General features: G+C 38.2%; 1 protein-coding gene across 1 annotated transcript; it reads right to left on the bottom strand.

Annotated features, from left to right (window-relative positions):
* Positions 1-1,489: 1,489 nt before the first annotated feature.
* Positions 1,490-21,399, bottom strand: LOC110060670 (beta-lactamase-like protein 2). The gene is made up of 12 exons (XM_020767458.2): positions 21,100-21,399; positions 15,359-15,760; positions 11,738-11,863; positions 10,606-10,749; positions 9,144-9,265; positions 8,683-8,835; positions 8,391-8,519; positions 7,330-7,444; positions 6,103-6,181; positions 5,014-5,151; positions 4,660-4,763; positions 1,490-3,639 (listed from the first exon to the last, which is right to left on the bottom strand). Exons 1-12 carry the CDS (start codon positions 21,178-21,180, stop codon positions 3,295-3,297), a joined length of 1,938 nt encoding a protein of 645 aa, XP_020623117.2. The 5' UTR covers positions 21,181-21,399; the 3' UTR covers positions 1,490-3,294.
* Between the last annotated feature and the right edge of the window lie 297 nt (positions 21,400-21,696).

Below are 21,696 nucleotides of genomic sequence, written 5' to 3'. Positions count from 1 at the left end.
CTAGAGCGTCGAGCGTTCGGTCATCGCTAATTCCAGGGACGAGATTGGCTCGAAAGCGTTTTTTATGCTTTACCTGCAGAAAGCCTCGTTGGGCCATATAGTTCGTAGGATTCCAACACGTTTATAATTTAATTTACTCCCACTGGTCAATTCGCATTACTAACTTTCCGCGCATTAATAATAAAGACTTTATTTTATTTACCTTTACCTTACCTACCTTTACCTTTAAACACTTAATAGCCAAAGGCTAATAAACTTGTCGCTCTCAGAAAATAAAACTATGAATACAAATAAATAATATAATAAAAGTTAAAAACCTAAAATTATGAGAGACACGAGTATATTAATTACAATAAGATTAAAAACTTAAATCCTATAATGGTCCAAATGTTGCTGCGCTGCGAAGATTGTTTTAAATAAATTAATTTTTAACCTTTTGACGCCCAAGTAGCCCTATGCGGCCACTTCATGGTCGCGCTCTTTGTAACACTTGTGACGTATCAATTTGAATATCACCAGATATTACTGATAAGCATATGGTAGTACTAGGCTAGGCCTTTCCCTACAATGATCAGGTTTAGATATCGACGACATTCCGATGTCGCAAGTCGAAAAACAACGTTATCAGTTTTGGTGCAAAAACGGTGGTAAAATGGTTCACTATGCCTGGCTCATGCGCATGCCCAGAGTTGAAACATTGCCCAGTTTTGTGCCTAAACCTCGAAAAATCTCTCCTTTTGGTAAAAAAAGCTTTCTTGGCAAAACTTAGGCTTATTTAGCGTCACGGCAGCCATAAAACCTGACTAAACGGTTAACCAAAGGTTAACCGAGGCTTACCAAAACCACAACCATTTTATAGAAGAAATTAACCTCTTCCTTTGGCTCAAAGATCAGTCACTATGGACGAGAAGGCTACAGGATTATTCATCTCTCTTTGCGCCGCCCGTGAACTAACTGATCACCGTGAGAAACAGAAAAAAAGTCGCTCCGGTTAACACTGTCCAATGCAAACTGCTTGAAACAGCCCAATGAAAACACACGAGTAAGTTCCCTTGGCCTTTTTATTTCAAAAGGTTACATGAAATAGAAATTTTTCTCTTGTGTTTCCAGTCTGGCCACGTAAACATTCGAGCCACAATGAGTTTTACCTGAAGACAGCCGGAAAGCTTGCAGGTGGAAATCATTTGCCTTTCCCTGGCTCTTTCACGTTATCTTCAAACTCCTGTAAACGGTTCTTCCAAACCGATTTTGGTTGTTTATTGGGCTCAAATGAAAAAAAAAAGGAAGAAAAAAAAGAGAAAATCGTAAGCTAATACTTATTTTGCACAGCCGGGTTTGATGCGTCAACAGTCTCTTTACACTAGCGAGCAATGACACACAATCTTGAAAGCCAATTATACTAGTAACATTCCCACTGCCCCTTTAGTTCATCAATATTGCACTGTAATTTAGTATGTACATTTATGCACAATACTGAGCTAATCAATAGTGGAGAGAATGTCGCTATTTTAATACATTCGCAAAAACCGATTTTCTTATGACATTCGCTAAAACAATGCCTACAATTACTTTCGAAAGTACCCTCAAAGTTGCTTATTGCCTCCTTAAACGGTATTTTCTCTTACTTATCTTCTGGGTTCTGTAGTATGAAGCTCTGGGAGGGACTGCTTTAAATTATACCCTGCGTGACAGACAAGCTACACCACCGCACTATATCGAGGATTCAGTTGCGACACGTCCGGCTGCACCACAGGCTACTCTCAATAAAACTGATGAGAATGTTCTTAGGGACGGACCATTATATTTTTGAGGGTGGTGGTGAAAGAGGGGGGTTTGGGTCACATTTATCATTTGGGTTTTTTTCTCCAAAAAACAATTCTTGTACAGCAAGTGCTTCCTACTAACCAGATCCTATATTAATTTGATGTTTTAAAACAGCATTCTTCCGCAACCTATTGCCTACCCTACCCCCACCCCCTCCCAAACAAGTATGCACAACCTAAGGCTTGCCTAAGACAGTTGCTCATCTCCCACCCCCACTCAAATAACAATGGTCCATCCCCTAGTTGATTTGGTGAAGGAGTCTACCTTACTAAACGTTTTCTAGCACATGACAACATTTCCATCGAAAGGCTAATTCACATTTATCAGTTATCACATTTCATTCATTACACTTCATGGTTTAATGAGGTAGATTCTAAAAGCGTAGAAGTTTTACAAGGAAACAGAAAGGCATAAAATGATATGAATATTTATACCTGTGCACGAGGCATTCGATGCAACCAATGTGGTGCCTCTTAAGGGTAATTGTAAATGTTAGCCATACCTACAAAGCGGGTATGTCTGACAGTACCTATTATTATTATTATTATTATTATTATTATTATTGAAATTCTTGATGAACTGATCTTCATCCATTCTACAATTTTAGGGGATTGGCTCTCCGTCTGGATAACGATATTTAGGAAATGTTTATTACATTCGTGGATGGACTGCTAGTCCATCGCAGCTTATCCTCAGCATATTGAACAATATTTTCTAATACATTAGCTTTTTTCGATACATATTTACATATTATTTGAATTTTCTCTAGTAGTACGAGGTGCATCGATATATTTTTACATCTGAGTGGAGTGAAGCGCCATTTTTCGCGGTCAAGAACACGTCACGAAAATGGACTCGACTCGACTTCACTTCTCCACCATCGCACTGTGCCCGTCTAAAAATGTTTCTCACTAAACATACATCACCAATCTTAGGCCCAGGTCAACCGTCGAACTTCACACGAGACGAACTAAACTGAGAGCATCAAATTCATGATAAGTTCGACGTTTGACTCAAATGAGTTCGTCCGACTGAATGTAGATCTAGATTCGATGTAAGTTCGACGTTTGACCCAGCGGTCGAGCTTTACACGTTTGGATCGATTCAAACTGCAATTTAGTTCGTCTCATGTGAAGTGCAACGTTTGACCTGGGCCTTAAAAGCTGCTTAAACTGAATTCTTGTCGGGCGTTTAACCCGCGACAGAAGATAATGGGCTTCGAGACCTGTTCATTGCTACCAGTTCCATTTAAAGCTATTTCTTTTCTGTCAGGATTCTACAGAAAGTTTTCTCTAGGATAAGGAATGAAATGCTTGTTTTTGAAAACTTTGAAGTTCGTTTAAGGTTCATGTTAGCGATGACTATTATCCTTGTTCAGTGCAAACATGGAAACTGAACAACGTAGAGAAAAAAAAAGTTAACTGCTGAGAACAATTCGCACAGCGAGACAGGTAAAGCAAGACAATGATCTCATAACTGTTTTCTGTAGAAGTAGGCTTTGCCTCGCGGATGAAATCCAAACACTGTGAATCCGGCAGAAATCCAACCGGTGGAATTTCCAGGAGCGTCAAAGTGCACTTTCTCGTGATTGATTCCCATTACTACTATTAATATACATTTGACCTTTCTCCGGTCAAGAAGTTCAAAAGTTGTTCCACTGAGACGATTAAGAAGAAGTTTCTCTAGTTTATCCACGAAAAAAAGCATTTGTCCTTCTTGGTGCTTTATGATCACTCTGCGAATTGTGGGCACATCTTTCGTATAAAACTCTCCTAAATATGGCGCTGCTTCCTCTTCTGAGATTGTATGCTCTTTCTGTAAATTGAACAATAGAAATCGTTAATTCTCAGCAAGATTGTACTGTGCTCAAGGAAATTTGTAAACGTATCCTTACTTTTACGTTTAGGCCGCTTTTCGAAAACGCTTTTCAGACCGAAGAAATTTGAAAACGCTGGCTTCGCGTTTTAGCGCGGAAGGAAAACACTTTGAAAGCGGAGCTTTTCGAAAACGATAACGACATGAAAATCACGTGATTTCCTTGTCCGATTTTTCCTCAAACACAATTCCAAAATGACCGGTGGTTGTTGCGTTTTCAAATATCTCCGGCGTAGTGGACGGACAGCATTTGACGCGTTTTCAGAGTGAAAATCCCGCTTTCAAATTTCTCCGGCGTAGCAGTCTTATGTGGCTAAAAATTGTGATAGTATTAACATAGAATTATCGAAGGGTAAGACTTCGCCAGGAGAAAATGGCGTAATAATGTCTCATTGGAGCTGTTTCGGCTTTTTTGGACCTTGGAGAAGACGACTGTCTCTAGTTTATAGCACTTATCTTTCATATATATGGTTTTCGTTCCATTTTCCTAAGAAAGTAAAGGGTTAACAGTTGGACTACAGTAACCCGGCCCCAGACTCCAACTCGATGAGAGCCGAGATTCGATTCAGGAGAAGCTTATGAAATTTGGAAGGGAGTAGAGGGTGGCATGTTGGGACACACCAGCCAAGAAGGTGCTCTGGAAGAGCAAGGTTATGCCCGTGGTTAATTTTGGCGAGATTGGGGTAGGGTATGTTTCAAGGCGTTAACCTGAAAGTTTCCTTCTCCGCTCTCCGCCTTTGAGCAAACACATCTGTAATTTTTTAAGAGCATGCCGTTGACCGCTTATTTTGGTGCGATGCGTGATTTGCGATTTCAATTTAATGCAAGGGAAGGTCATCAGTTACCCTCCTATTTATCTATTTTGTGCCTTCTTCTCCCTGTTGTAAGAATTAGTCTGTCGCTTATTGCTTATCATAAATGTCACGCTACAATTTGTAAGTTTAAAATGAATCGGATCACCTTTTTATCCCTCGCTATGAGTTCCTCGTGAAATGCCGTTAAAAGCTTGCTCGCTAAATCCGTACAAAGACCATTTAAACTTCCTGTGTTGAAGATGTTGAAAGCTGAAAAAAGGAATATTCATCAACATGATTTTAATTATCTCAGAAATTAAATCAGAATATAAACGCAGCTCGCATGGAATGATTTTGTTAACGTATATACCATCATTGTTACTCTTATCTGCACGCATTGCAGATCTATCTATTATCAAACTTTGGTCAGTCTCTCGTTAGTTTCTAATTATTCACCTGGGTAGAGAGAGGCATCGTCGGAGTTCAGTGTATGTTTTGCTCACGGAAAGCTAGAACTCACCTAGTTTCAGCTCAGGAAACAAACAGATGTTTGATGTATAGCCGTACATGTAACCTGTTTTTGTTCTTGCAAGGTAACCGTTCATAAGGTACATCTCCCAGGGAGATCCCATGAACTGTTTGCCATTCAGGATGTAGGCTAAAGTCGAAAAGAAATTTGAAATGTTAATCATTCTTAGTGGTTACCTTTCATGCCTATTGATTACAGCTCTGAGAATTGCGAGATGGTTGGTAAAACAAGACATGCTATATATATCCTAGGTGACGATCACATTTATTCAATGCAGTTTTCCTTATATATATGCAACATGGGTGTGGTATCGCTGTGCTGTCAGTTTACGAGTCTTGTGAATCCGGCAAAATAAAAACGACAAAGTGAAAAATTCAGAGTGCTTCTATATGCTTAAGAGTCTAATAACGTTTTACTTGTCCAACACCGTTGATCTTTAGACCTGTCGCATCGCGAGCTCACGCGGTCAGATCGAATGGATACTTAACAATCATTCCACGAGTGCGCGTTGGATATGAGATGGTAGATAGCCAACGAGTCGCATACAGCGATAATGATCCAATATCCAACAAGCGCGAGTAGAATAACTGTTTTATTAGAAACGCCCCCAAAATACAGAAAACTAAAAATAAAATAAGCAATTGGATTACAAGCTAAAAATATATGTATCTTATTAGATGTTTTGGTGCGTAGAATCGTGTATTTTGACGGGTTGTGCCGTATTTTGACGAGCCCTAATTAGGGAGAGTCAAAATACAAACAACGACAGAACGAGTAAAAATATAAAGCGATAATACATACCAAAACATTTAATAAGAGATTTATTATCCAACTGCTGTAGTCAATAAATTTATCAGTGAAAGAGGGAGAGTGTAACAGTTTTGCGTGCGCGCGCCGACCTGTCCGGCAAACAGGTTTTCTACTGTATATTTGTACTGTTATTTGGACGGTATTCGCTGCAGTTGGATAATAAATTCTTATTTGATGTGTCGCTGTAACATTTTTCACAACTCGGGATCTGTTAATCAACGCCGCAGCTCGACAAAATCAGCAAACTCAAAATAAAATTCGATTACTTACCTGGAGAGAAAAATTCTTCCGTCATAACAGGCGAAAGAAAGTCATCTTCTTCCATTGAATCGAAAAGTTTTATTTCCAACTGGAGACAACAATTAAAATTTGTATCAAAGTCTTGAGATTATTGATCGATCGTAGAAGTGATTTTGATGCTGGAAACATTTGAACTGATTCGAGATACAATAAAAACCCACGTATAAGAACCATCATTTTGTGAAGTCTAGCAAATTAGGTTTTTGTATTTTGGGGTAGTCATTGCTGGTTTTCACATGACGTCACTAAAATTCGAACTACAAAATTATTGATCTTCCTGAAATTTTACTTAAATGATGTATAAGAGCAGCTGAAAACTAATATTCATACAAATATTCGCTCCGAATGGGTTTTTGCTTTTGTGATACACTACGCTTGAATTTCTAAGCTTTTGCGTGACGCGGCATTTACATGACGGCCTAGAGAGCTATCATGATGGTTAAAAAAAGTCACTTATTTCGGGGAACTTGGCTATCTGAACAGTTCATGTCTTAGAAAAAGTATTATTTTAATGTTTTAGAGTTCCTCGAGGGATAAATTGACGCTTTTGTAGCAAAACTCAGTGACAGATGTTTCTGTCGGTTTCCGGCCGCCATGTTGGTGCCCATACGGATGGGCACCAGCATGGCGTCTCCATACAAATCTCTATAAATTTGGGTAAAAAATTTCTCCGCATATCTCGCATAAGAAAAATTCCTGTGACCAGAATTTTGGTGAGAGTCTTTGCATATTTACCTTCTTTCAATTCTTAGATTCTGGACTTAATCTATTGACCGGTTTTGATTTTTATTTTAATCTATTTTGAATTGCGTGACACTGAAAACCAGCAATTGGCATTTTAGCTAAGTAGGTTCTTAATTTCAATAAAGGAGATATAGTTGTTGATTACCAGGAAAATAAATAAACTTGGGTTTGGTCCTTAAATATAAAGTATTTATTCAAAACTGTGTTATTCCCAGCCTAACAAAACTGATTACATAAATTATAAGTAGTGTTTCCTCTATAACAAGAGTTCGTCGTTTAACTGAAACCGACATATAAGAACCTGATTGATCTTGCTTGGCTAAACCACTTACAAGCGGTCTTTTACTGTATACCGGTTATCAACCTTTGACACCCTTATCACTCAACCAACTGCGTTATTTAAAGAATGTTCAAACGAGTAAAGGGTCAATTTACTGATAGTTTCAACGTTACCTTTGCGATGTCTGCTAGGGAGGTGAACATTCCTCCCGCCGGGTTTGCCCAGCCCCATTCAACCGGCTCCTGGGGTTTCTTTTTCAGATACCCCACGGGAATTCTCCGTCTTAACCTGTAGAGATAAAGATTTGCGGATTCATACGCATGGACCGAAAGTCTTGTGGCAGGTGCTATCTTTAATAACTGTTTTGTTCTGGCAACACACAGCACTATTTGAATCAATCTGTACAACTTATCTAGGAAGTGCTTCAAAAATAGCGTTAATAGGCAATTTGGCATTCTTGGTTCGTAGTTCCTCGTGGTTATTCTCAGAAAAAATCGGGTGGAGGTAAACTCTTATCCTGTTTAAGACCAAAATCTGCGATTTTCCCAACCCTATTTAAGACCTGACCAAAAATTCAATACCCTGTGTAAGACCTGACTCTTAAATCAATACCCTGCAACTGCTTCAGTTGAGTTGGAAACTATCCTCCATCTAGTTCCTGCACTCATCAACCCTTGTTCATGTTTCGTACACTAAAAAGTGTCATGTAATTTTGAATTCCTTTTGAAAACATGACGCGCGGAAATCGGACCAAGTATTATTTACTAGCTGAAGTTCCGTAAGAAAACTAAGGCAGCGTTTGCACTACGTCGGAGAAATTTGAAGACGCAGCTTTATTTCTACCGTTAGGCCTACAGTCCACACTAATCCGTCACAAAAAGGGAGTTTTTCAAAGACGCTCTTCAAAGCGGAGGAATTTGAAAACGCCGGCTTTGCGTTTTAGTGTGAACAGAAAACATTTTGAAAACGGAACTTTTCGAAAACGATGACGTCACGACAATCATGTGATTTCCCTGACTGAGTTTTTCTCACAAATCCAAGATGGCCGCTGATTTTCTCGTTTTGAGATTTCTACGGCGTAGTGTGGATGGAAAACATTTGATGCGTTTTCAGAGTGAAACCACCGTTTTCAAACTCCTCCGATGTAGTGTGGATGGGGCCTTAGCTACTAGCTGAAGTTCAGTAATAAAGAATTTTTTTTCACATTAATTTATTAGCAATAGATGGTACTTACTCAGGAGTTAACTTGAATGCCGAATCATGCATCTCTAGTGGATCAAAAATGTTTTTCCGCGTCCAGTCTTCATAGGAAGTGTTTTGGGAGAAGGCCAGTCCTTGACCAAGAAGTCCAAAACCTAAATTGCTTCATGATAACGTAAAACCGTTGTCAACAATCTAATTTACCATTATAAACTGGAAAATATAAGAGCGATTTTTGAGTGTTTCAAATTTTGTAACCCAGTTACATATATATATGAAAACGTTAAAATAACTTAATTGAAACATAGATATAACAAATGTCAGACCTGTAACTGACTTTATCGCCTGGTTGAGCAATAAGCGTAAGATTCCTTATTCTCTCTAACATGACAGTATTGTTATCTGGACAAAGCATCGGTCCTTTCTGAGATAAACATGGCGCCTCCCTTGGAAATCCAGACATGTGAGTAACCATTTGCCTAAGGAACAAAAATATAGAGAAGAACAACATCTCTGTTTTGCCGCAGCACTCTTTGCAGATATTAGTTCAAAACTTTATTAGGAACTGGATTTGTTTCACTGAGTGGTATAAGCTCTAATTAAACAGGTAAAGTTAGTTCTTTCGCAACAAGAGTTAACAGTATTCCGAAAGTTCAAAGAAATCCTAGCCATTTTTTTGTAAACTTATAAAGAGTCGATCGATCAATAAATCAATATTATCGATTGCTTCAGGTGATCGACAGACAGACAATCTGTAATGGTATTAGGTACTGCTACACTGACCTACCTCAGGACGATCTCGTAAGAATTGAACGGATCTTTTATTGAAAACTTTGGCATATACTTCGTGAATGGATCATCCAGCGACTTAACCTTCTTCTCGTAATAAAGCTTGTAGAGCATCAACGCCTGAATAAACACAACAACAACAACACTACAATTCATCTCCAAAACAGAAACATTCCAATAACAGTTATAAATAATTCGTTTTAAAAAGACTGACAATTATTGCTGTGTGCCTGTGTGCCGTTTATGTTTTATATAGACTGATATTCGGTACTGTCCTCGCTCTAGGAGATTGCTACACGGTCAGTGTCCCACCAAACATTTGCTAGACTTGGTTACAAAAATTCCAGTCAGTTCATGTGGAATAGGGCGGTTTTTACTTAATATATCAAACACAAGGAACAGTGTTTCATCGGGATATCCAAACACCGAGAAGAGGGTTGAAGATACGACGCGCAGCGGAGTATTTTTGACGAAATTCGAGGTGTTTGGATAGCCGATGAAACACTGTCTCGAGTGTTTTGATATATCTTCTCGATCGAAACAAAAAATCTAAGGAGTAAATGGAGGAAACAAAATCGTCAAAATCTATGCTAATTAAACTCCTTCACGGTTGTGATTTTCTTTGTATTAACTTGATGGGTTATTAATGAGTTTGAGAATTGAGTGTCGAAAGTTAGATAAGATCAAGGTAAAAGCTTACCCTGAGCTTTTCTTGATTTAAATTAATACGCTTTTGGTTGAAAAAAGGTCACGCCACTTTTTCCACCTATCAAAGTTAAGACCAAAACCAATCACTCGCAACTCCCTCGCATGCCCTGGTTTTCCCGCGCTTTGTGCCACCTAAATGTATTTGCTTCGTGTTTTGATTGGTTCGCTGCCTTGTTTGTGTTCTTTATAATTGGCCAGATTGGTTCACTTGCTTTTACTACAGTGTATTGACCTTAAAATGAATCTTGATGGAGATGGTCAAGTCAGCGCGACATATGCTAATTGATAAAAATGTCATTGAGTTCTCCAAACACGAGTGGAATCTTTGACCCTCCGTACATCATTAGGAAGCTCTAGTATTGAGCCGACAGGAGACTGGCGCGAGATAGGACTGCCGCTCACAAGCCCTGGGTTTCTACAACTTCGTAAGGGGTTTTTGATGGGCTTTTAAACGGAGGGGCGTGTATTCGCAGGGGAGCTTATTAGCGAAATAAGAAACTGAAATTGTTTGGCAATGAGCTACAGCAGTGTTGATCGAAATACGTTTTTTCATGTACTGGAAGTTTAATTTAGTGCTAAAACATAGTAAATCGAATTTCTTTCATTTTAACCCGAGAGGGGGCTTATAAACAGGGGGGGGGACTTATAAGCGGGAGGGCTTATGAGCGACAGTTAAGGGCAAACGTAGATGAGTCAAGTGCACAAGCAACTAGGAAAATAATCAGAGTTCTGTTGACGGTTGTTAAACTTACCGTTAAAACTTTGGTAACACTTGCTATAGGGAACACTGTACTACTGGAGAGTTTTGGCGCTGTGGGGTTCGAGTTGTTCATTCTACCAAATGAACGTTCCCAAATCACTTTGTCCATGTACACAACGTTAGCCATGATGGAGACCTATTGGGTGAATCAAGACAACACTTTCTAGAACCTGTGCCATATACATGTATACGGTTAGTTAGCGACAGCTGTTGTTTACGAAGTAAGAGCATAACTGATCATGACGAACTAACAAGCGAACTCCCCCAAAAGCAAACAGTTGTTTTACAATAACTGTCTAATTTCTCGCGCGCTGATTGGCTCATTTTTATAGTCATTAAGAATACAGCCGAATAAAATTTTAATTTCTGCAAGCTTTCAAGTTCAACTTTCAGCCGTCAAACTGCGATAAATTCTTGTAAATTCTTTTAGTTGTTTACAGTAGTAGAAAAAATAAACTGTTGTTGTTGATCTGTTGTTGATCAATGAGGTTTTATGGACTTTTTTAAGTAGCCAATCAAAAAGGGAGAAACGCTATTGACAATATTCGCGTCATTTTGAATAAAATTCACTTATCTTTGTTTACGGTAAGTTTACGGCGTCTCTTCCCCATCATTTATTCCCGACATTTGAGCATTTTAAGGTTTTGTTATTGTAGAAAACAAATTGACGTCAGTGTTTTATGCGTCTGTCCTCTTATTGATGATAAATTTCGTCATAACATTGTCAAAGTTTACTGCGGAACCACTTGCCTGCAGCTCGTGGTTCCACAGCCACTTTGACAATGTTATGACGCAATTTATGATCAATAAGAGGACAGACGCATAAAACACTGACGTCAATTTGTTAATTTTAAAACAAACAAACAAAAATAAACAAAATAGGAAAACAATAGACTTTTTGCAGGTCCCTTTCACGTGACCTTGTCAAAGAGAAATAGAAAAAGCATAATGAAATCAGAAGGTTGCCAATTTCAAACCACTGAGATTTGTACTGACGTTTTTATATGGCAAGGCTTCACATCCATCAACTTGTTGTTCACGCCAATGCTATAAATTGTCCAAACTTTCGAACTTTTAAATCGCAGTCCAGTGAACAACCCTGATTGATATAATTCTTGTCCTACCGTATCATCCTTAGTGTTTGCCTTCTTCAGCCGCTCGTCAATTTCGATCAGTGCATCTTGAATGCTTTTGGGTAGAATGGTCAAAGGAACTGCTTTCGCTCGGACAGGACAGTAGGTTTTCGGATCCTAAGGACACAATTTATACAATGCGATGAGATGAGGAGGGGTTAGTGATACGGCATGAGATGGGTATACCCCCGGGCTGGAAGTTACCTCCAATATTTTGTCAGGTTGTCCTAATAATCCCCCTATACCCTACGGTTATATCCCTGGGGTTTGAACTAGGTGAACCAGAGTCCAGAAAGGAAACCATTAGCCATGCTCCGCGCGCTTTCTACATAAGGTAGTTAGGTAAATTCAGTTAACGTTTAACGCACATTATTTTCGTGTTTACTTATACGTATAATACGTCTAGCACGCACGATTCCTCTGAGACTCATTAATTGTAATTAATCAGTCGGCGACAAAAGCTACTCAAAATTGGAAAGAAACCGTTACCAATCAAGGTATATTCATTGCAAGAAGGCTGTAAGTCGGAAGTTTGAAGGGGGCACAACGAAAAATTCACAGCAGAAAACGACACTGCACACTAGCGGCTAAAAGTGCCATTTATCGACATGCATCGCTAAATCATTTAGCGATGTAGGTAGATAAATGGCACTAATCAGTACAATCTTTTGCGAGACATTTTAAGTTTAAGGAAATTTAATACTTCTCATCGAATTATTTGCATAATTAAGGTTTTCGCATTTTTGCACCTGGTGTAATTACGCTGTTTTCAAAAAAGCCGACAACCAGCAAATGAAAAGAGAAACATCGACTGGCGGCACGCAGTCGTCATTAAAATCTCAAAACTGATGTTAAATACTGAAATCATCAGAGAACAGCTTTCTTGCATTGACTACATGGACCAATCATGACCCGACATACCATAGCATCTCCAGCATTTGATTTTCCCGTTTTGTTTTATAAAGTCGATTTAACAAATTGACGTGAGTTTTTCATGCGTCTGTTCCGTTTTTGATCATGAATTTCTTCATAACATTGTCAAAGTAACTGTGGATCCGCAGACTACTTTGACAATGTTGTGACGAAATTCATTGTCAACAACAGGATAGACGCATTAAAAACTGACGTCAATTTGTTTTTCACGATAACAAATTGTCAAATTACCCGTCCTCGCTCGTTGACGCATCGCATAAATTATAAATTCACGTGTCTGTCCGCTTATTGACAACGAAAATTAGCCAATGAGCGCGAGATAATTTCTGCAGTTATCGTAAAAAAGCTATCGATAATATCATTAGTTTCTGCAGTCTCTTCACAGAGTCGAAACATACATGTAATTCCGCCTATTTAGGGACACCTGTTGCCCGGACTGAATCGCTGCTTTGGCTGTCATGGAGTGAGCAGCTTTCAACAACGCGCGCCTGCGCTACCATGACAAGGTTTACGATCACTTATTACCGTTTCAAGTTGCCCCAGGCAGAAGGGTGTTATTTCTTTTGGCTTCTAAAATATGCAAATGTCTCAATTGAAGTATGAACGTTATTCCATTACCCAAATATTTTTTAACAACAATGACAGTCTGATTCACATTTTTAAATAAAGATTTCGTATATCTGTCAGACATAAAAATATCCGAAACTGGTTTGTTGCAACTCTTCTAAAGTGTAGGTCGCTCTGGTTTGATATGTTTCTTAAACTAACATTTCATTTAATTGCAGATAATTGCATCAAGATAAAAGAAAAACTGACGCTTTCAATACACAATAGTTTTTTTGGCCAAAAACCATGTATAATAATTAAGAGAATGTCACCTTGATTTTACTTAGGAGTTTAGTCAAGTAGAAATTTCTAGACTAAATGTTTTCGTGTCAGTTTTGAAAAAGGTTCGGTGTATGACAGCTGCCGTTGCTTTTCCACTTGCACTATATTGGTTTCCTAGCGGGATTCACAAAACAAACTTCATTTCGGTGGCGTTTGTCACGATCTTGTTACTTCCGGACTGTATTGCAATAAATGCAGTTATGTTCCTAAGTATTGTTTGAATATCACCCGCTTAGAAAATACATTTAATCTCAATAGAACACAATGGATTTGACAATGTTGATTTCTAAACAAACAGAAATTGAACCCCTAATCAGGTTCTAGAAATAATAACGAAATTATCATTGACCTTCAACGCTTTCAAGATGAAGTTTCAAACGTGCAGTTATTCTCAAAGGTCAATAAAAAACCGTACTTTTTATTTCACCAATAAATAATATACTGAAAAGCATGGATTATTTGCCGTACCTATTGGAAAATAAACTTTATCGAAAAGCGAGTCCATTAAATTAATTTTTATTTAAAATTGTCGCTTCCTTCCTCGCACACAATTTGTTTTTGAAAAGACTTGCTCGCAGTCTGGCTGCCCTGTGTAAATAATGAGGACTTTTTATTTCAAATTTGTGATCTAAATGGTTTTGAAAATCAACCGTCAAAGTATACGTAGAGGAAATTGACAGCTGCCGTAAAAAGAAACCTTTCCACTGTTCTGAGTGGTAGCAGCAAAAAGTTCTCTTTGAAAATTAATGTCAATTATTTAGTGACTACATGCAATTTTCAAAACGATTCAAACATGAACTCTTTTAACACCTTAGAAAGATCATTAACACTACGCACAAAATTCAGGAAAGTTAGCCAAGGTAGTTTTTCACGACCAAGACTTACTAGCGTTTAGCTTATATGAACGCAGTGCTGTCTGTTTTTGGTCTCAATGTTCTCATTAGAAAGCAGCTGGTATTAAGCTGAACATTTGCAGAAGAAGTGTATTGAGGTACAACTTGAAATACAGAGTGTATTTTCATCTCGTCTCTACAATGCAATTGTTTGAAAGGAAACCCATAATATGTTAATAGTATGTTTTCATAATAAAACTAAGAATGCAGCATTTTAGCCTTTTATGCAGGAAACAATAACGAAAAAAAGCCGGCAAAATCGGCAAATAGAATATAAAACCCAAAAGCAGTAGATTTCGTAGGGTGTGTCCAGATACAAATTCGGTCTCAATTCTTGTAGCTAGCGATGTTCATTTTACAGTTTTGCTAGTGTTCTATCATAAATTGATGTTCTCCCACCTGTCTTCTCCAATTAAATGACGAAAGCGTACTTTAACAGCAAAATCCACCCACTCAAATGTTTCAATTTTTGGTAAATTACCAGTTTTATAACGACAGTTGAAACGTTCAAATGGCAAACCGTCGAAAAATGTATCGCGCGAGATTCACGGAAAAGTTGTGAGACTGATTTAGATCGAATGTACAACCAAGGAAAGCGAATAATCAACCCGCAGTCGAGTAAAAACTCTTCAAGTTATTACGTTCGTGCTAATACGAGGTGAAAAGTACTTATTATCACTAATAGTAGAAGATAATGCATATATTACCCCTTATCATTGTTGTTTGCATGAAATTTATAACATACTATATATTTCATATCTATATCACGTTTTTCAGAAAGTACCTAACAGTGAATGTTCTCTATCCTGAAAGGTGCCGTCTTAAAAAGAATTACGAAGCGACCAGATTACACCAAGATAATTTATGATGAAATGTAAGTTTTATAATTTCAGTCTACCTCTTTGTTATTAAAAGTCGTTGCTTCAGCTTTGTCCTCAGAATCGTAATAAATCACTCTCCACACGAACAAGCCAGCCATTACCAAAGACACCGCAATGAAAAGTACCAAGCACACAGACAGTTGCCGGATTCGTCTTGAATATCCTGGCACCATCCTGCCGCCGTCCTTGGTGAGGTGATCTGGAAGGAAGCCTATCTTGCTCGCACTGTTTGGAAGCAGCGCACCCAGGCAAGAATCTCCACTACCGGAAAGTCTTGCCTCGTAAACATTAAACGACATCTGCGAGTCCGCGCCCGGGGACTGGGGCGATTCTGGTTCGAATTTTGCCACCTGGCTGGTCGCGTTCATGTTGGGGTCTGGTTCCAAGTGTAGTCGGGTTGGTTTTTTGTCATCTGGTGACTTAAAAGAGAAGGATACGAGTAAAGCGATTATTGCATTTGATGCAACAAAAACGTTACAGTCCTAAATCTAAAAGTAACTACCACGTCTCAAACTTTGAGTCTGAATAAAGGAATGAAACCGACAGTGTGAAGTTAAATTTTTAGTTTTCGTGACGTAATCGTCGCCATATTGGATGGCCTTTTCAAAAGATTTCTAACTAACTTGCTTGTATCATCCAATATTGCCGCCAAGGATTGGTTGCAAACCATCAGTGGATAAAATAAAATAAACATAAATTTTTAATAAATTAACAAATAAAGATCGAAATAAGTGAACGAACCAGTTAAATTCCACGCCTAAAAAGGTAATCCTAGTTTTAAGTAATCGATGATTTCATTGTCTGCGGAAGAGCAGACGGACTGACAACCTCGTTCTCAGGGTCTCTGATATCCCCGCTCCCCTGGAGGGAGAGATGAGAAACCTTGGAAACGAGGTTGACGGACTGACAGATCGAGGAGTGACGAAATTAACATGCAAAGTGAGAAAAGCGCTTCTAGCTGAGGAGAGGTAGGGGAGCTTAAACGAGAAAGAGCGCGAACAGAAACACAGCTCTTCCTCTAGCATTATGATCCTTTACCTAGTAGCCAGACAACCTGGAACTAGAAACCTGGAACCCAACCTCGTTCCTAGGGTCTCTTATCTGCCCTCCCTGCCGGAGCGAGAGAGGAGAAGGCCTGGAAACACGTCAAGAAGAACATCAGGGAACGAATTACACTTCAACACTGACAGTCACCACGAATGGGATGCGGGTGACTCGGTGTCGAACAAGATTACAAGGGAGACTTCAGTTAAGAATCTTTTTTATGAGAATATTCCTGCTGAAATTGGCGAAATGTTAAGAAAATATTAAGAATATACCCAAAGGCTGAGATTTTATTAAGAACATATTGTTTTTAGTGTTGAAAGAAAATAAATTACGTATACGTACAATAAAATCGCATAATGTTTTTTAAATGAACTATAATTCACCGCTGAAAAGAATGGCGTGCAAATGCAATTTATTTTCTGGTTCTTTCCGTTTTTTCTGACTAAAATACATTGAAAGAGCATACATTCTTATAAGAACAGTATATATACTTATTAAAAAAAAGTGTATGGCAGTCGGTTTGATTTGTTTTTCACCCAATACCCCCTAAGGAGCCAGCTCACAGGTTAACAAATGAGGTTATCAACCTTGAGCCCTCAGGCTTACTGTACCGCGCCGTAAATTAATTTAAATTAGTGCTTCCATGTTATCTCAAGTGATACCAATTGACTATTCACGGCATTTATCACAACATTATATGTCAGCGTTAAATGGGGTATACCACAAGAGTGAAGTTCAGAAATAAACACTCCATTTGAAAATGCCGATATTGGAGTAGATAATTGAAAGTATCAATTTATTGAAAGCTTACCTCAGCGCGAACAAACCTGCATATTATACAGTTTTTTAATCGGTTTTCTAGAAATTTCGTTGGGAAAAAATGTGGTCAAATATACATTGAGGACTATCAGATAGCATAATTATAATGACATTTTAACGCCCACATTAGGAATATTCTGTTAAAACAATCAATTTAGTTCAATTCCGACTGTGTGACACGCATCCACAGACACTGAATTTCTTATTCTGATATCTGTAGATGCAAACATTTGTCCTGCGTAAGAGCACGATCTGCAAGTGTGCCATTCAGACATTGTGTAAATTCTCTGCTACGTTAGACACCTGACAAAATACTTACATGTTTAAAAATATATCCTCGGTCATTCTTGGATCTTTGACAAACATTTCATTCACCACCAGGAAGACGTATTTTTGAGTTGAGATTATTGCATTCATGAAAAACGGCAAGAGTCACCGTGAATTAACAAAAAATAGTTGCTCTTCTTCCGTACATGTTTTTAAAATTGGTTTCAATGGTAAGCAATGAAAGATCTAAATCAGGATGCCAATGATAGTAATATTGATTAAAGCCACTTTAAGTAGCGAGAACAAATAAAGAAAGTCTTAGTTAAAGTAACCATTTCAAATCACCGTCAGTCAATGGAAAAAGGAACAAAAATCTTTTACTTACAAGTAATTCAATGAAGACACGCTGCGGACTCGTTTCCATTTCAAGGTTTTTGTCTACAAGGCTTTTAGTCGTTTTAACGTGACCGTTTTCCATCTGTCCTATACGACGTTATGACGGACTTTGGTCAGCGCAAATAAAAGCGTCAACATTTTGAAAAACAATGACGAGACTAATTGGACTAATTATGAAAACCGGTTTAGTTGTTTGCAAAAACAAGATTGTCCAGTTAGTCTTCTTTGTTTGTTGCGATGTGGACTTGTCGCAGACCACAGGAATTGTTCAGTACATCAAATTAAAACAGTGGGATTTTTGCAATTTTTGTCAAAATTTCATGTGCCGAAATAGTAAGAACCTCTCTCGCAGTACAAAACGCTACAATAACAATGTGCAAAATGCTTACCAAGTCTGACACATTTAAAGTCATGTAAGAAAAATTACATCCTTGCTTGAGGTCATAATTACTTTCGGCTTGCTTTGTGAAATGCTAGCTAGAGTGAATGAAAAATAACATGTGTTTGTTTGTGGGTTAGTGAGCTCTGTAGTCGGCGGGTAGTTTTGGCAAGGTTTTTCGAATTGTCATGGGAGTGTTTACAACTCGAAGAGAATGATCTGAATGCCGTCAGTTTGACGAAATTCTAGTCAAAATTATCAGACCTTGTCCACACTACGTTAAAGGAGTTTGAAAACGTAACTTTATTTCTACGGTTCGGCCTTCCGTCCACTCTAATCCGTCATGAAAACGGGGCTTTTCGAAAACGCTTTTCAAACCGGAGGAATTTGAAAACGCCGGCTTTGCGTTTTCGTGTGGACGGAAAACATTTTGAAAAAGGCGCATTTCGAAAATAATGTAGTCACGTTAATCATGTGATTTCCATGCCTGAGGTTTCCTCAAACACAAATCCAAGATGACCGGTGATTGTGCGTTTTTAAATTTCTCCGGCGTAGCCGTGGACGAGACCTTAGGTAAACAACAACAAAAAATGAAGGAGTTCACAGAACGGTGTGTTCCTATCCCTTATTGTTGAGAGGTAGTAAAATTATTGTGGCGAATTGGAACCAAACAGGTACGAAGAACAATCTTGGAGATTTGTAATTTTAAGTCTTAATGCACGGTGGTGATTGGGTGGAGGGAGTGAGGGTCTTGACGATGGCGATTCAAATTAAAATTCTTTACATTTATATGGAATACTGATTGATTTTGAAGGACAATATAATCAAGACAAAAAGCTTCAATTTCTGTGGTATTGAGCGAGTTGAGTCCGGTTAATTATGTCATTTTTACTATGCTTTATGCCCAGAAAAAGGGCGTGGGGTTGCGGGGGGAGTGGGCGGGGGGGGGGGGGGTGGGGATTGACTTATTTGACTGGGGATTTAAAGAAGAGGGAGGCTTGACAGAGAAAGCAAAATTCCAGATTGTTCAAAAACCCACTATCTACATTCCATATCGTGCACGATTCGAATTGACAGAGCAAATTAAAAAAAAAAAATCGAAGAAATAAAAACGACTCTCATAACGTTGAAAGTTGAAGGTAAGCCTTGAAGAAAAGGCGCATTTCTTTTTACTGTGCATTCCAGAATGACCGCAATTCACGGACCTGACGAACAACAGGCGATGTCGCTGATATTTTCCCGCCAAACGAATCATTGACATGGTGATCCGCTAAAATATAATCATGTTAATTAGGTTAGAATGACAAGACGAAACCCTCAGTTGTATAAAGTTTGATTTTAACGAAATTAATGTATATTGATGTACATTTGCTTCGTGAGCACCCCTCAAACATATACGGAGACATTTTACACTGAAAGAGCGTTTGCAATGTAATGGATGTTAACAAAATTCCTCGGCGATCTGTAGACGGTGAAAGATAGTTAGATGTGAATATGTAATTTAATAAAAGTCATTTAAAAACCGATTGTCACATAGCTGAGGTCTCGCTAGTTGAATCTAACGCAAACTCTTATGGGTTGAATGATTGATTGATTGATTGATTGATTGGTTGATTGAAACTCGCACATTGTACCTCTTCTGCGTTTCAGGGCACCTCTTTCACGTGCTTGTTTCGTGAAATGTTAGCATGTGATGTCATCGTGACACAAGGTGAAGTGGTCTTTTTTCTTACTAGACTCGTACGTTTTCAGTGAGGCGAGAAAAGCCTTTCTGTCGCTTGTATGCTGGTTGTCTCTCGGGTTATGCCAAATGTTTAAAGAGACAGAAAAAAAAAAACTTTTCTACAGACGAAATATAATCCTATCGTGAACCCAAATAAAAGATTTGTTACAAGGGGAGTAGTTTTTCTAGTCTCCTCAAATACCATGTGTTTTGAAGCACGTTAAAAAAGCCGGGTAACTCAGCAAGTGAATCGTTACCAAACCAGTCAGAGCAGTAGAGCACGAATAAATCAGCAACAAGCTTCTAGCTTTGATGCTTTTAAGGCTGTCAGACAAATGTATGTTGTGTAAAATGATTTAATTCCAATTTTCTGGCAACCGCGCTCTTTTTTTTTAAGAATCATTTATATAAGAATGTATTCTGGTTGAAGATTAAGTAAAAAAACATTCTTTTTGCAATAACCTGAAAAAAAAAAAAAAAAAAAAAATATAGAAATCACACGATGTCGTTACATGTAAATGAATTTATATTAATGAAACCTTTGAAAACTGAATAATTAGGTACTTTTTATATGTCTTTCGGTTTTCTTTAGAAACGAAAATGAGTTAACAAAACAATAATACAGAGTTTTATAAGTCTTATAATCTCAAATATACAGTAGATAAATTCTAGGATCTGCGTGTGCCCCAGTTACATATATATATATATATATAAAAAGAAAAAGAAAACGAAAGGGAAACGTTTTGTTTAGTGCAGTCCACCGACGTGACAGGAATACATTAAAAACATCCTTAAACATTTGTTTATGTCATTTTGTACATCGAACCGAAGTTAACGTATTTTTCAGGGCCCCTCTGGATACCAGACTTCGAGCTGAATGGATCAGCCGGCTGTGAAAATCAACTTTAAACGTATTCAAAGAAAGGTTCACTATAGCAGCTTTTGATTCTATTGAGCAATAGTCAGAACTGGTACTGTATGTAATCTTAATTGATTTGTACCAAATCTTATAATAAAAGCGGTCGACCACAATTTGACAAACGTTTCTTTTGTCTACTCTACTGTTGCAATAAGCTGTCAGACTAAGTAAAAACTGACTTAATACGAGCACCCAGTGTACAACTAACCTTTGTATGGTAGCCGTTTTCCTCCAACTGCTGCGAGACAAAATGACTTTTCAAACCGCGAACTAGAACAACTGCAGACATTTCACATCCTGTGATAAGCCTCAAGACCCCTTTAGAATTACCTACTGAATATTCCTGTATCTTTCGAGACCTTGCGATGTCTGCACGACCACGCTTCACGTAGAAATCGATATCAGAAGCGTGCACTGCGTACAACTGTATTAAACTCTCCGCAAAATTCCTTTCAGTTCGGCCAGCAGTAGTTGTTTATTCACAGTGCCCCAATATTCAAGCGTGGGCGAATTTGGAACTGATTGACATCTCTGTTGACAGACTGTAATATATAGAGATTCCACTTTTTTTGGCTGTCATCGATCGACAGCAAGAAATATCCTAATGGCCTCTTTGTATGGACGCTGGCATTTGATTTTCACTCGTTTAAGAATACACGTCAAAGTATATACATACATAGAGACAGGTAAGTGTTGTTGATAAGATTTACTAATCAAATACTATTTTTCATTCAAAATCAAATGGCAAGCTTCATTGTTTTTCATTAATGATAATTTTCATTAGCCAGCATGATGTAGAGCACCG

Source organism: Orbicella faveolata, unplaced genomic scaffold (assembly GCF_042242905.1).
Source record: "Orbicella faveolata isolate gen_17 unplaced genomic scaffold, um_ofav_v1 contig_13, whole genome shotgun sequence".
Lineage (NCBI taxonomy): Eukaryota > Metazoa > Cnidaria > Anthozoa > Scleractinia > Merulinidae > Orbicella > Orbicella faveolata.
Note: the sequence above shows the minus strand (reverse complement) of the source record. Positions and strands in the feature narration are given on the sequence as shown.

Coding starts and splice junctions, on each gene's coding strand:
- LOC110060670 (XM_020767458.2), bottom strand. CDS start 21,180: ATGTCTGCAGTTGTTCTAGTTCGCGGTTTGAAAAGTCATTTTGTCTCG. Junction 9,266..10,605: donor GTGTTACCAAAGTTTTAACG/GTAAGTTTAACA, acceptor GTGTTTATTCAG/GCGTTGATGCTCTACAAGCT. Junction 6,182..7,329: donor CCCTAGCAGACATCGCAAAG/GTAACGTTGAAA, acceptor TGTTGTCTCCAG/TTGGAAATAAAACTTTTCGA.